At 41.2% G+C, this 14144-nt stretch overlaps 1 protein-coding gene across 1 annotated transcript; it reads right to left on the bottom strand.

The window, feature by feature from the left end:
* Nucleotides 1–1336: 1336 nt before the first annotated feature.
* On the bottom strand, nucleotides 1337–13921 carry LOC147430477 (uncharacterized). The gene is made up of 3 exons (XM_086494538.1): nucleotides 13781–13921; nucleotides 13476–13700; nucleotides 1337–1405 (listed from the first exon to the last, which is right to left on the bottom strand). Exons 1-3 carry the CDS (start codon nucleotides 13919–13921, stop codon nucleotides 1337–1339), a joined length of 435 nt encoding a protein of 144 aa, XP_086350664.1.
* Nucleotides 13922–14144: the final 223 nt, after the last annotated feature.

Here is a 14144-nt window from a genome sequence, read left to right as displayed (position 1 = left end):
GCAACATGTGAGTATAGAGCTACACGGGGACTCTCCTTGGCTCTTGTGGCTCATAGATTCCTCTCTGTTCACTCCAATATCCATCCCATTCCTACCATTCAAATGTTCATTAGGGTTGTCATCACTATTAATATTGAATAGTATAACCTCCATCCCCTTCTTTGGCTACAACATGCCATGATTTAAACAGTTTCTTGAGAAAACTTTTTTCCTCAAGAAACTCATGCAAATGATTTGAATTTTCTTGCAACTCCTTGATTGAATTCAAATGTCTATGTGTCTCCCATGTGTGCTCTCCATGATTACAAAACCAGTTAACCCCTTTATTCAATGCATAAACAAAATCTTCCACCCATTGCTTGGTTAGTACAAATTATTGTGTACAATATCATTCTCAAGAATATAATATTACTCCAATAATGTCAATGAGCAATGTCGGGGTTTATGGTCATCATGACCACATTGTGCTGACGGCTTATTGCAACACTTATCCCTTTTGTGGTCACCTCCCCCACAAAAAATGCAAGGTTGCCCACAGTTTTTTCCCATGCCTTCATTTTACATCAATGTAATTGGTCTTCAAATTATGTCACATGCACTATCCTATCATCATATCAATGGCGAGCTTTGCAGCATGTCCCATTGACCACTTTCATACACACATACTTTATTCCCTCATCATTTACGAGCTCCATGGCAAGAGCATGGGGATCGTCTCTTTAAAAGTTGATTTTTATTTATTATTTTTTAAATGATAATTAATAATTGCTACCTTCTTTTTAGCTGTGAGCTTAAAGTCGACAAGGCTGAAAGATGGTTTGTTGTAGCCTTTTCTGAGGTTGATGCTTGCTTATTGTAGGGGTCTCAAGTTCTGTTCCTACTCTATTAAACACACACTTTTTTTTTTGTCTTATTGTCGTTGGATTTGTGTTCACAGAAGACTGCCAAGAAATAAAGGCTTCACAGGTAAACATGAAGAGGAAGAAGAATGCGCCTTTCTTCTGTGAGCTCCCTTAAAGATTATGCTCCAAAGAAGGATATGTACCAAGGCACTCCTCTGCAATGAGCTTTATGCATAATTCTTAGCAATTTTAAAACAAAAATACACATTTTTAGCACAGGATAGTGTTACCCAAGTGGACTAAGGTATCTCCTTGATGATGCTTTCTCCTCTTCGTCGATTAGAACTCTATTAGCATGCAAGTGAAGCGAGCATGTTTTACCTACTATGGATTTGAGACAGAACTACAATTCAAAAATGTTTTAGAACCTTTTACATTTCCCGACTTGGAAGCACAATAAACAATGGCTCACTGATTGCTGGAGTCGGTATCCCTCATAGAAAAACAACTTCTGCTACAACATTTGCACTTCCCTCCAACTTCTTCAAGGTCATATCAGTAACCTGCTCAACAACAAGTGTTGTTACATAGGATGAATGCATAAGAGCAATATCCCATCGCAAATTATTTTGTATAGCCTACCAGCTAGAAATTGATACATAGCCGATTGCTCGATTAATCCGATTGTGATAGAAAGTGGTATTTGTGAATCCACTTGAGCTATTGTCATCAATGACACAATTTTTTCCGACCATCTAGGTATCATTTCCACGAAGAACAAATAGGCATCTGGTAGATCATTGTCTACCCCTTTAGGTGATTCTCTTGAAACATCATTGACAAATGATCTGCTTATTGATGTGTAGTGCCTTTTTTTACAACCACAGTGAAATCAAATTCCAAAATAATGATGAACCATCTCACTATTCTTCCTGCGTTGCATGGCTTGCTGACCAAATACAACAAAGCTTGGTGGTCCACAAAGAACACAAACTTGTTGGCTAATAGGTAATGTCTATACTTTTTAATGTCATAGCTCATTCCTAATCCTTCCCTTTCGGTGGTGGTGTAATTATTTTCCGCCATGTTCAATTGTCGGCTAGCATAAGAAATAGGAAAGTCAATTTTTTCGTCCCCTGGTTGAGCTAGTATACAACCGATAGCAAAATTTGAAGCATCTACATGTACGTGGAATACCATTCCAATATGGTGTGTTCAATATTGGAGCTGAGTTGAGAGCTTGCTTAAGCTTCATGAAAGATTATTCACATGCCTCAGTCCATTAAAAGTGTGTGATCAAGCTATACATGGGTTTTGCAGCTATAGCGTACATGTAGATGAACCGTCGGTAATATCCACAATTCCCCATGAAGGCTTGTACCCCCTTGATTGTTGTTAGTCTAGGAAAATCAACAATGACATGAATCTTGTCACTATCAGTAGCTATGCCATTTTTAGACACTATATGTCCAAGAATTTTTCCTTGTCTACGCATGAATGTGCACTTTTCAAGATTTAAGTAAATCATATAAAGTCTACATTTCTCGAATACCTTTTTGAGGTGTTCAAAATGATCAGCCCGGATTGATGAATGTACGCATAGATGATCCATATATACTTCTAAGAATTTCCTAAAATATTTTTTAAAAGCATGGCTCATCAACCTTTGGAACGTGGCTAGAGCATTAGTTAACCCAAACGGCATAGCCTGATAGGCAAATATACCCCATTCTATTGTAAAAGCAGATTTATGCTGATCTTTTGAGTCAACCAAAAGTTGATTGTATCCTGAAAAGCCGTCTAATTAGTTGTAGCTGCATTCACCTTTTTGAGATTAACACACACTCGTAATTTTCCATTCTTCTTGGGTACTACCACAATTGGAGACAGCCAATCTATGTGTTCAATTTCGTAAATGAATAAAACTTCCTTTAGTTTTTCAATCTCTTCTTTTATCTTCCTTGCAAATGTTTCATTATACGTGTATGGCCTTTGTCTACTTGGTTTTGCATCATCTCTCATGGGTATGGTATGTTGACAGATTTCTGGATCAACACCCTTGAGATCCTTGTAACACCAAGCGAAGATATCTTGGTATTCCTTTAACAAGCTCAGCAAGATCTCTTCTTCTTCTTCTGTTAGGTCATTTGCAATGTAAGCCGATCTAGGCTCTTCTCCTGGTTCAGTCAAGTCTATCATTTTAGCGTTTTTAGGTCCTTCGTAAGACTTGCCCTGTTTTTGTAGTTCCCTAACATGTTCGACTATAATTTTTCAATTTTAAAAAGTATACTTTTTGTAATGGGATGGAACACGCATTACATCCTTACCATCCTCTTCCGTGGTTTCCATTCTGGTTGTGTATATCTCCTTTTAGAGCTTTTTTCAACTCTTGATATTTCTTTTTCTGCTCTCGAGTCATGGTTGGTTTCTTATCCTGATTTTGCTTGAGTACCCTTCCTTGTTTTTTCCAATGTCTGAGATATTTTTGAGTATTTGTTTCAAGGATATCTGCCATTGATTTTGTCCTTGACACAATCATTTGCATCTATCTGGATCATAAATTGTGTTTTATTGGAGACTGATGGCATAGGTCATCTTTTCACAATTTTGGTGTCTCTTTTTTGTCTATATCATTTTTGTCTCCTTGATTTTCGGTTTGGAAAGTCAAAAAACTTTTCCTCCCCTCCTTTTAAAAGTACCTTAGCTCTCATATGCTCTTTTTCTAACCCCGAATCTTCTGAGGTAGCTGCGATTTCATCTAACTCATCAACTGCATCGTAATAGAGGTCTAAAAAGACTTGTTGAGCTTTCATTAAGTCCTTGGGTTCCTCATCTTTGTCTTCAATGTTGAGGATTAAAATCGTTTGGATGGGAATTATGTCGTAGCCATCCTCGTTGCAAAATTGAGTAGGCATAGACATATTCACACTTACATCCATTGTCACTAAAATTTGAGTCCACTCAAATGGCTCAAACAAATGCTCTGGAAAAGGTTCAGGTACATAGGCTTCGTCTGTGCAGTCCCCTTCTAGGAACATTCTTCTCATCTTAAGCTTCCATTTTTTGAGGCCACACATCCAAATAAGAGTGTCTTTGTTTAACCAGGATAGGAGTTTAGTTTCAGCCGAAGAGACTGAATCAAACTCTTGGATGGGTGTTTTCAAGACATCTCTATAAGTGTGATCTTTTAGATTGACTCGTGTTATAGATCCCACTTGCTTCAAGTACAGATAATTGTTTCTCCAATCTTGGATAAGATGTACCTGTCGCATAAAAGGTCTTCCCAATATGATTTTATAGTTGATTTTTTCCCAAAGTCTACTATGGCAAAAGTGTGTTGATATTCAATTCCACAAGAATTGACTATCACTTTTTCAAGGAGCCCTAATGGTCTCTCAATGTTTCCATTAGCCAACTGCATTTTCATTCGAGTTTGTCTAATGGCTGGCTGTCCCCAGGATTCCCATACTAATTTAGTGGCTATGGCTATGCCAGCTCCACTATCCAGTTTCACTGAGAGGGTGGTGTTTCCTTCCTCTCCTTCATAATATTCTCCAACTTTGTTTATGGGAACAGATCGAATCTCTTTGTTGTCTATTTTGTTTTTCAAATTTTCCAAAATTTTTGAGATTAACCCCGTTATCCCCACCTTCTCTAGGGTTGTCTGTAAATCATTCGAGTCTTACCAAACACCGAGAAAAACATTCCGAGCAAGCCAAAAAGCGAGCGAGTTCATGTAACATTTTTTTAGAAACATTATACAATGACCCCCCCACATAGCTACACACAAAAAATCTCTCTCTCTCTCTCTCTCTCTCTGTGCTCATGGTAAAGCATTAAATACCACACACACACACACACACACACACTATCTCTATCTTTCTCTTGTAGCACATATATTCATACTATGTCTCTTCTTTTTTGGAATTTATAAATCATATCATGCACGTTTTCTCTCCCTCTCTATCTCTCTCTATGTCTCATAGTTTGTAGAATACACAAACTCTCTCTCTCTCTCTCTCTCTCTCTCTCTCTCTCTCTCAAGAACACACTCTCTCCCTATGGAGTGTTCTATAATTTAATCTTCCTCTCTTTGTGCTTCTCTCTCTCTCTCTCTCTCTCTCTCTCTCTCTCTCTCTCTCTCTCTCTCTCTCTCTCTCTCTCCATCCACTAAAAATGCATACACAAAAATTTTATGTGGGCATAGTGTCTCTCTCTCTCTCTCTCTCTCTCTCTCTCTCTCTCTCTCTCTCTCTCTCTCTCACACACACACACACACACACACACACACACACACACACACACACACACACACATAGGGTGCGCACATGCACCCAAAAGAGAACGCCGTTCGGTGAAGATTCTAGCGAGGCCCACCACGATTTTGGAGCGTAGCTTACCGCTTGTAGAACGTGGTTTAGCTGCAGTAACCGGAAAGCAATGCCCCTCCCCTAGCCATTTGCAACGGTGTGGAAGCGATGCCATTCCATTATTAGCATATGTATGCTCAACGGATGCTCATAACGTGTAGCAGGGTACTGTGGCTAAGCAATCAGCTTTAATGGCCTTTGCAGGGTTTGACTACAAGACTTGCTAAGGGCGGGACAATAAGCGAAATCGTGGGTTTAAGAACACTCATTCGTGGGCCAGTCCTGGTGCATGTGCGCAAACTTATGTCCGGTTCTGGGCCGGTTAAGCTGCCACCGCCGGTGCATGTGCGCAAAGCATGCCATACGACCGTTCGGTGAAGGGGGAACGTAGCTACCGACTGGCGGTACGCATGTGTGAAACCTAACACACACACACACACACACACAAAAGTAAAGATTCTTCTCTCATTTGAAAAAAGGGAGAGGAATAAGATTTACATTTAGCTAAATAGGAACAAAATTCAAAACTCTCTGAAGCTCCACGCGCCGGTGCGTGCTGCTTGAGGGAGTTCTGTTTTGATTTTCTCTTTTGAAAAAAAGACAAGTGAAAGGCGTCAGCCTTGCAAAAGATTAGAAAAAAGTAAAGCCTTTAAAGGCTTGGATCTCTAAAGTTTAAAGCTTTTAAAGGCTTGGATGTCTAAAGTTTAATACTTTGAACCAACGGTTTGAACTTCAAAGGAAAATTGAAGTCCTCAGACTTAAAGTCTATCCTCATAACTCATAACTATACTAAGTCTCCTTTTTAATCATCTACCCAAGGCTCACAAAAATTTAAGCTTCATAAAACTTAAAAGCCTCACGTTTTTGAAGCTTCCTCAACTGCAACTATAAAAAAAAAATTGGACTTGTTGATGACTCCATGAAGTGGATGGTGTTCATATTGTAGGGTCCTTTTTTGTGTTCTTTGCATCCATGCACTGCAACTATAAAAAAAAAATTGGACTTGTTGATGACTCCATGAAGTGGATGGTGTTCATATTGTAGGGTCCTTTTTTGTGTTCTTTGCATCCATGCACTGTGCTCATCATAACATGGCTATAGTTCTCATAGTTTCTTAATTAATCAAGAGGCATTTAATTGAGAGAGAGAGAGAGAGAGAGATAGAAAATAGCACCTTATATATTCTAGAATGGAAAATGCAAAGTGCATCTGTGTGTGTGAGAGAGAGAGACAGAGAGGAAATAATAGAGAACGCGCTACTCTACCACATGAGAAAATAGAAAAAGAGATGATAGAGCACACATTGTATATGCCATAAGTGGTCTTCAATCTTCGTGACTTTTGCTCGGTTTAGGTCTTGCTCAGAAAGTCTCGCTCGAAGTTTGAAACTCCTCAATCATTCCATAAGTATGTTCTGAGCTTTAGCAATTCTCCCAAGGTAAGAGTGCATTGGATGGGTGTAGACATGATTGAATGAATGTTGTCTACTTCTAGGGTCTGTTCATCTCTTTTTACCTGAGTGTGGATTCATCTTCGTTATCTCCCAAGTAAGAAGGTAATGTTTTTAAGGTCAATGGTTTCGACATTTCTGAAGCTTCCGATCCGCAATCCCCATACAAGGATTGTACATCCATGTTCATATCATAAGGCAGGTTATCCAACCATACTTTCTCTATAGGAGCTGACTTTAGAATTAGGCTCCCATCATTGATCTCTCTCACTTTTTCCCATAAGTGTCCTGGTCAGTCTTTCTCTACGAATGGAATTCCGTCTAAGGCATCTTCGCTGTCAGGCCCTATAAGCTCTGGTTTGTTTGGTTCAAGGTGGGGTTCTGCCACCACATAGGATTTTTCTTTTGTTTCTTTTACCACAAGCTCTTCAGGTTTTGCAATACTTTTCAAGCTTGGGTTTTTGTTTTTCCAGCATTTCTTGCGTGATTCTTACCAAATTTTGATAAGCTTACAGCTTTGCTGCTTCAATGTCTCGAGAAGGATAATTTTCCATTTGTTTTCCATGTTTTGGCATGCTTTAAGTCCCAACTTGGTAGGCTTCCAAGGCGGCATTAATAGGCTCAAAATTTTTATCAACCAAAATGGATCCTCCACATCTCACTACTGTTTTTCCTTGAATTCACTTCCAGTTTCTCTTCAGCTTTTCCTGGAATAGCTTTGTTGCTTTCTCCTTGATTTCAACTTGTTGTTTTTGTTTTCTCATCTCATATCTTTTGCTTCTGCTTCTTTTGATTCTTTGAGAAGAAACTTTTGTGTTTTCCGAATCCAGAGGAGTTGTGTTTCTTTTTCTTGGCTTGGGCTCTAGTGATTACCTTGATTGGAACAATTGGTTTACTCTCTGATGAGATACTAGGTATCACTTGGACTACGTTTACTACAGTTTTACCCTTGTTCAAAGGATTTTTAGGACAATCTTCCAAAAGTATCCTCCCTTTTTGCAACATTGTATAAAAGGCTTCAAATGGTTTGATGTTTTTGTCAGGCTCTCGACATTCATTATTCCAATGATCATCAGCACCATAGTTATGACAGTTTCCTATTCTTGGCTTCATCATGGGTCTTACCATGGGAGGTCTGACACCTTCCGATTAGCTACATAATAATTGGTGCGAGCTCTGGTGGAGCATAAGTCACTGTTTCTTCCATTGGTGGTGGATGTGGATTATACCAATCTCCTTCTACCATTACTGTAGAGGAACTAGGCTCTGCATAGGGTAGCAGCAGGCACTAATGCTTGTTCATCTATGACTCCTTCAGAGTGCATGTACTTTACAAGCACTGCATTATGTCATGGATACGGAGGTTGTTGTCCCAACACATATTGAGTTCTTTCCATACCCATTCGTGGTCTTTGAGCTTGGGCCATATTAGGCTGATATCTGTACATGGGTTGTCCTTGTGGCCTCATGGGCACATACTAAACATTCCCATCATACTTTGATGTGAAGTAGCACTCACGGGTCTCATGTTGGTCCATTACCCTTCATTTCACACCATTTTTGTGGCCTAATTGGTTGTCCCTGTTGAGATATCCCCTGTCCTGATCCCCTCATAGGTGCTTTTTGCATGTTGTTCATCATGTCGTTCATTCTTTTAAGCATATGTTCTATGGATGAGAGTGGTGTTGCAGCAGTCGTTCCCACTTGTGCTGGTTTAGTGGATGTTGTTTTCTCACTTTAGTTATCCTTAGGGACATCTTCTTCGTTGAAAATTTTGCAATTGTCTCCTAACTCAATAGCATCTGACACACACGCTTCTAGGGTTGTATGCTTCTTGCTATAGAGTATAGCATGAAGTTCTTTGTTTAGCACTCCTTCTAGAAACAAGGATACAAGTCGTTCCTCTGCAGGTATCTCCAACTTTGGCATCTGGTAATGTATTATTTCATTCGAGTTGCACAATCCCTAACAGACTCACCATGTTTCCGTTTAAAGCTGTAGATTTGAGCTATTGTATTATGTTTGATCCCCGTTTTGGAACAAGCGGCTACAAATCCTTGCGCTAATGTATTCAAGTCTATGATTGACCCTGGTGGAATGTTTTGGAACCATGTGTTGGAGGAGCGACTCACACACCCATGAAGTGCATGCAAACACTACCTAGATCAACATAATGTCAATCGAGGACACAGATGACACAATAGGCACACGGAGGAAATCTCTTTAGCTTGTCAGGATGAGACCATCCTACACATACAACACTCTGGAAGGCCAACTATACCACAATCAAGAACCTCACTGCTCTCAACTACACCACCTAGCCACATACACACATACGGAAGGTAACTCACCTAATCATACCAGATTCATACGAAACTTAAGGAACACCATCCCCTCACTAGGATGAACCTGTCCCTAAGCTTCTACACTCAAAACCCTCACTCTAAACCCATCTGCGGAAAACGCGTAGAATGACATAGCAGAATTTTGAAAGTGCCCGAAACTGAAATTTGTGAGTACATATGCGTAGCTTATGTCGCCACCATTCTATAGACTGCTAGCATGCAGAAAACAAACATCGTTTGATACACTTACGGCCACAAATAGCTCATAGATGCGTCGGCGTGTGCGCTTCGTCTCTCGTGGAAATCTTGGCGTTGTCGCGTAGCTCTCCTCGAGCCTACAACAATGGTGCAGTCGAATCTCCAATGTGTTGAGCGAGCTGGGCGTAGCGAGAGGATAAAGCTCACACTCACTCTCTTTCTCTCTCACACACAGTAGACGGCAACGCTAAAGTTTTGATTATGAAAAAAAGTCTTTCTTACAAAATGACCTAGGTACCTTATATACTAAGGCTACCTTAGGTTTAACCAAAAATGGGGTTGAAAGGGTCAAATGGCTTTGTATTTACAATCTGGAAGTGCCATTGCACCTCGGCTTCTGAAACTAGAATAACTACTCATTACAAATGACGTTTATAGCCATAATCCGCAGCATTTCATAACTCGCAAAAGATAAGACTTTGGTACGAAACATGAGTTATGTTGTGTTGTTGACCCAGTGGTCAACACTGCCCCCTTCCGCGTTCATGTCGTCCCGACATGACCTGATTGTCGATGGCAATGTGGTCTTTGCTGTCGTTTTGGCTTCATCTGTTGCACTGCTTGTAACTTTGTCGAACCACAACAAGAACTCCATTAGAGCGGAATCGATCATCATCATCATCATCATAACCATTCATCTTTTGAGATCCTCTGATTACTTTTATGTCTGCTCTTCTTCATTGGGGACTTCTTTGTTCCTGTGCAATCATGTTGTTAGTTTTGTCTGCAGCTTTGTCATTGTAGGCCATTCTTCGACTCGCCATTGAGGAGAAGTATGCTATGATCTGAAATTGGTGCTCCAATTCATTTGTCAATTGATTGATTAGAATTTCCTTATTGTTGATGTAGAAGGAATATGTACAAGAGGTGGTGATAGGTGTCTTTAGATTAGGGTTTAAAACCTAGATGACCAAAGGAAAAAAACCAAGTGGGAAAAAAAATGCCTTTGGTATACGCTCTTATTGGAGTTTAGCAGTTGAACGTGAAGTACATGTTCATGAAAGGTGAGTACTTGGGTGGAACACGGAAAGAGTGCCTGATGCTTAGGTGCTATGATACTCGGATTTAGGACCACATATGCTGTCAAGTCTTCTCTCCTTTTCTCTCTCTCCCTCTCTCTCTCTATCGTTTCTTATGACATCTATATTAAGAGCCATCATGACACAATCTGCACCATTTTTGTGAGTGACATCACTCTTCACAATTTAGGACTAACTTTGTATAGTGAAAGAAGGATGCCTTTTGGTCGGCAATCAAAACTTCCCTCACAAATTGACAAGTCAGCCAGTCAAGGACACATGTATATGTACTGAAGTTTTTCCTTTGAGATATTTAAAAGATTAAATTATGACTATAGCATATGTGACATGCTAAGTATCTGTCACTGGGATGTATTTTCGATAACCTTAAATATTTTTCACATAGTCAAGATGTATCAGGCATAAGTATTCTAACAAGGTTGACCATATGAGACTGTTAGCAGCAAGCTAACACAAATACCACAGATACCACTACAAGAGGTTGTGTGCTCTTGTGACGCTGTTAGCGACGGAAATACACTGGATTTTTATAATCCCCGGCGTCGCTAAAACCGTCGCTACGAGCGTCGCTACAAGAGCGTTGCTATCTGCGTCGCTATATAGCGACGCCCATAGCGACGGTTACACAGAAGACTATAGCGACGCTCATAGCGACGCCACAGAGCCATAAATAGCGACGCTTATAGCGACGTCCGAGAGAATTTTTTTTGGTGGCAGGACATTGAATGCCTTGCCACCCATCAACCATATTGTACTTGATTCACTTTTTAAAAAAAATGCAAGGATAGATAATAGACCCAAAATAGTCACCCACAAGACGCATTGTTTGCAAAATTGACAAGTGTACACATCATAGGCAAAATGAATTGATTGGCAAATGTAATAATGACAATTGTACAACATCATAGGCATAAAGAATTGATTGGCAAAAGGAACTGCGGTGACAAATGTAATAATATACATGGTTCAAAAAGATGTATAAAATCCGTCTCATGATACATAAGCTATGAGAAACCCTAAACTAATGCTATCTAGCTACGGCTAAACTGACGTCGTCTAGTCAGACGTCTCATCGCGTCCAAGCGGCGTATCTGTCGGATTCTGCAAAAAAAGACAATAAGACAGCTTTCCATAAGTATAAACATATAACGACATTTATAAAACAATACAAAAAATAAAAAAGAGTAAACCCTAATACTAACCATGCCGCCGCGAGAACTGAGAATGTCCATCAGGGCGTTTAAGCCCTTCCTTCTTGCGTACTCGCGCTCGTACGGTGTGGGATCACGTCGTGTCATCGACCACTGTCAAAACATACAAAGATTTCATTATGTTAGAATTAAAAAACTCATAAACCCTAAACTATCGAACATAAAGAGCAATGCGAAAACACTTATAAAATTGGCCTCAAATGATGCCCATCCACCGCTCCCCAAGTGGTGCGAGCTCCCTACCTCTACTCGCGCTCTGGCTGCATCCTTTTGTTGCTTCCACTTGTCGGGATTCTCGCGCGCTGCTTTCTTCGCATTCTTCCAATCTTCTTTGGCCAGCCAATCTGGCCTGTTCCACCCATTCTTGATTGCTTTTTGCACTTCGGAACGCTTGTGTTTGTAGTATTCGCGCATTCGAATCTTCATCAGGTCTTCATTGAAGCGCTGATCCCGTGTTGGAACGGGAAACTCATCATGAAGTATGCTGATGACTCTGTTTTTTAAATCACTTGGTACTTCACTCCATTTGTTTAGTATGTAGTGTCTAAACAGCTGAGAGCAAAAACCACGCATGCGCGAGATCACCTTCTTGCCGTCATCATCCATGATGATGCCGCCGCTGATGTCGACGGAGTAAGGCAAGCCCTCTGGCCGGTGACGCGAACCTGGGTGTCCCGGCAGGGGTCTCTAGCGGCGTGTCGATGGGGGTACGGACGTCAGGTGTCTCCACCGGCGTCTGGGCCCCGAAGCGAGGAGTGTCGAGTGGGGTGGCTCCTGGCGGAGTAGGTAGAGGTGTGTAGCTTCTAGGAACAGTCAGCCGTGCAAAACCTAGCGTAGATGGCGATGCTGTGGCTGGTGTGGGGGCGGGAAAAGAAGGGGAGGGTAAAGAGCCTCGTCGAAAACGAGGCGGTGTGGAGGCATCGGTGGCGGAATCCCCACAACAACCGCCACCGCCACCACTAGAGCGCCGGTGTCTAGACGAGTGTGAAGCTCGTCTCGTCGACGCCGAAGCTTCGGAGCGCGCCGAATGCTCCGAAAGAGAGGGAGATGCGGATGGAGTAGGAACGCGCGTGATGATGCGCCAGAGCGATGACGCTCCACGTACCACTGTCTCTGCTGCGGTGACAAAGAAGAAAGAAACTCCTCATCATCCATACCTGCATTAAACACACGAATATTTAAACTTAATATTGAATGAATAGAGTAGACAATGACGCAAAGACCATTAAATACAATGACGTAATGACGCATATAAATACAATGACGCAATGAATTGAGTGATAGAAGAGGCAAGGCAAAAACTCAGAATTTTCAATCAAAAGATGTGAGCACGAGTAGAAAAGAGCGTTATACACCATGGAAGGTACTTGCTAGTGCCAGAGCTTTTACAACACGGAGCAAAATTGTTCAAATACAATATTTGTGGCTTTAAGAGATCTCTCTCTCATCCTCGCATAACTCAGCATAACTTCTTCCTATATCTATATAGAGCTCTCCGTTTAAACACATATCCTCTGTTTCATTTTGTAGCTCCTCTGCATGCACCCCATATAGAGTAGTAGCATCTTGATGCTCGTCTGGCACCACCGCAGCGGCTTCTGATTGAGCATCTTCTCTGATCTCCTCCATTGATGTCGTTGTGATTGGCACATGGTAGCCTTCATACGTCCTTGCACTACGAGGGGCTACCTCTATGACGTACCACCAGTTTGATGTAGACTTTGTAGGATGAAATATTACCTGCCAGAGCCACATAACTTACATGAGAGCTTTAAAGCACATAACTTGTAAAAGGGGGATGTTAACTATTTACATACTTACTTGTTCACAATGCTCGGGTAGTACGAAAGTGTCTCTTAGGTCAGTCCATTTCTTAGTAGAATCCACCTCAAGAAAACCAGACTCTCCTCTACGCACAGTAGCGTTGCGACCCTCCATGATTATCTTGAACCATTGCACGTCGAACAAGTTGACAAAAAATCCTTTGTAATCGATCCTCAAAATCTCTTGCAGCGTGCCGAAGTAAGTGAGTTCCGCCACCACAGGATCTGCATCAGAGGAACGTCGTCGACTAGACTGTTCAAATTTTGCCATGATTCCACAATCTTGAGTAAAACGCTTTTTGTCGATTCGTTCCACCCTAAAATGTCGACCTTTACACCATGCTGCTGTGTATGACTTATACTACAACGAACAAAGATTATGAGTGGCCGTTCAAACGTTTATAAATAAAGTCACTTGCTAGTAGTACATTGCAAACTTACCTTGGTCGCGCAACCCCGAGAGTACTCCCACTCTTCTTCAGTCACTTCGTCACCGCATTGTTGTGCGCTTTTCAATTGGTTGTGCAACCATCTTAAGCTCATGAAGGTTGGTAGGCTCTCCAGAACCGTTGGATAGTGCATCGGTGGTCGTCTTCCCCGTCTCCACTCGATTCGTGCCCTTTGTCACTCTTGCTTTGCATCCTCATATTGTGAAATCCACTTTTGCATCACTGGATTGTGAAGCATGCAAAATCGGTTGATTTTAGCCTCTAGATCTTCCGTCATCTTCTTCTCAACACCGAGATTGCACATGAAAATCCCAGATATGCGCTCATCATCTATGGTTCGCCATAGCGTGTCCCGG

This window comes from Adiantum capillus-veneris, chromosome 21 (genome assembly GCF_014529385.1).
Source record: "Adiantum capillus-veneris isolate H3 chromosome 21, ASM1452938v2, whole genome shotgun sequence".
Taxonomy (NCBI): domain Eukaryota; kingdom Viridiplantae; phylum Streptophyta; class Polypodiopsida; order Polypodiales; family Pteridaceae; genus Adiantum; species Adiantum capillus-veneris.
Note: the sequence above shows the minus strand (reverse complement) of the source record. Positions and strands in the feature narration are given on the sequence as shown.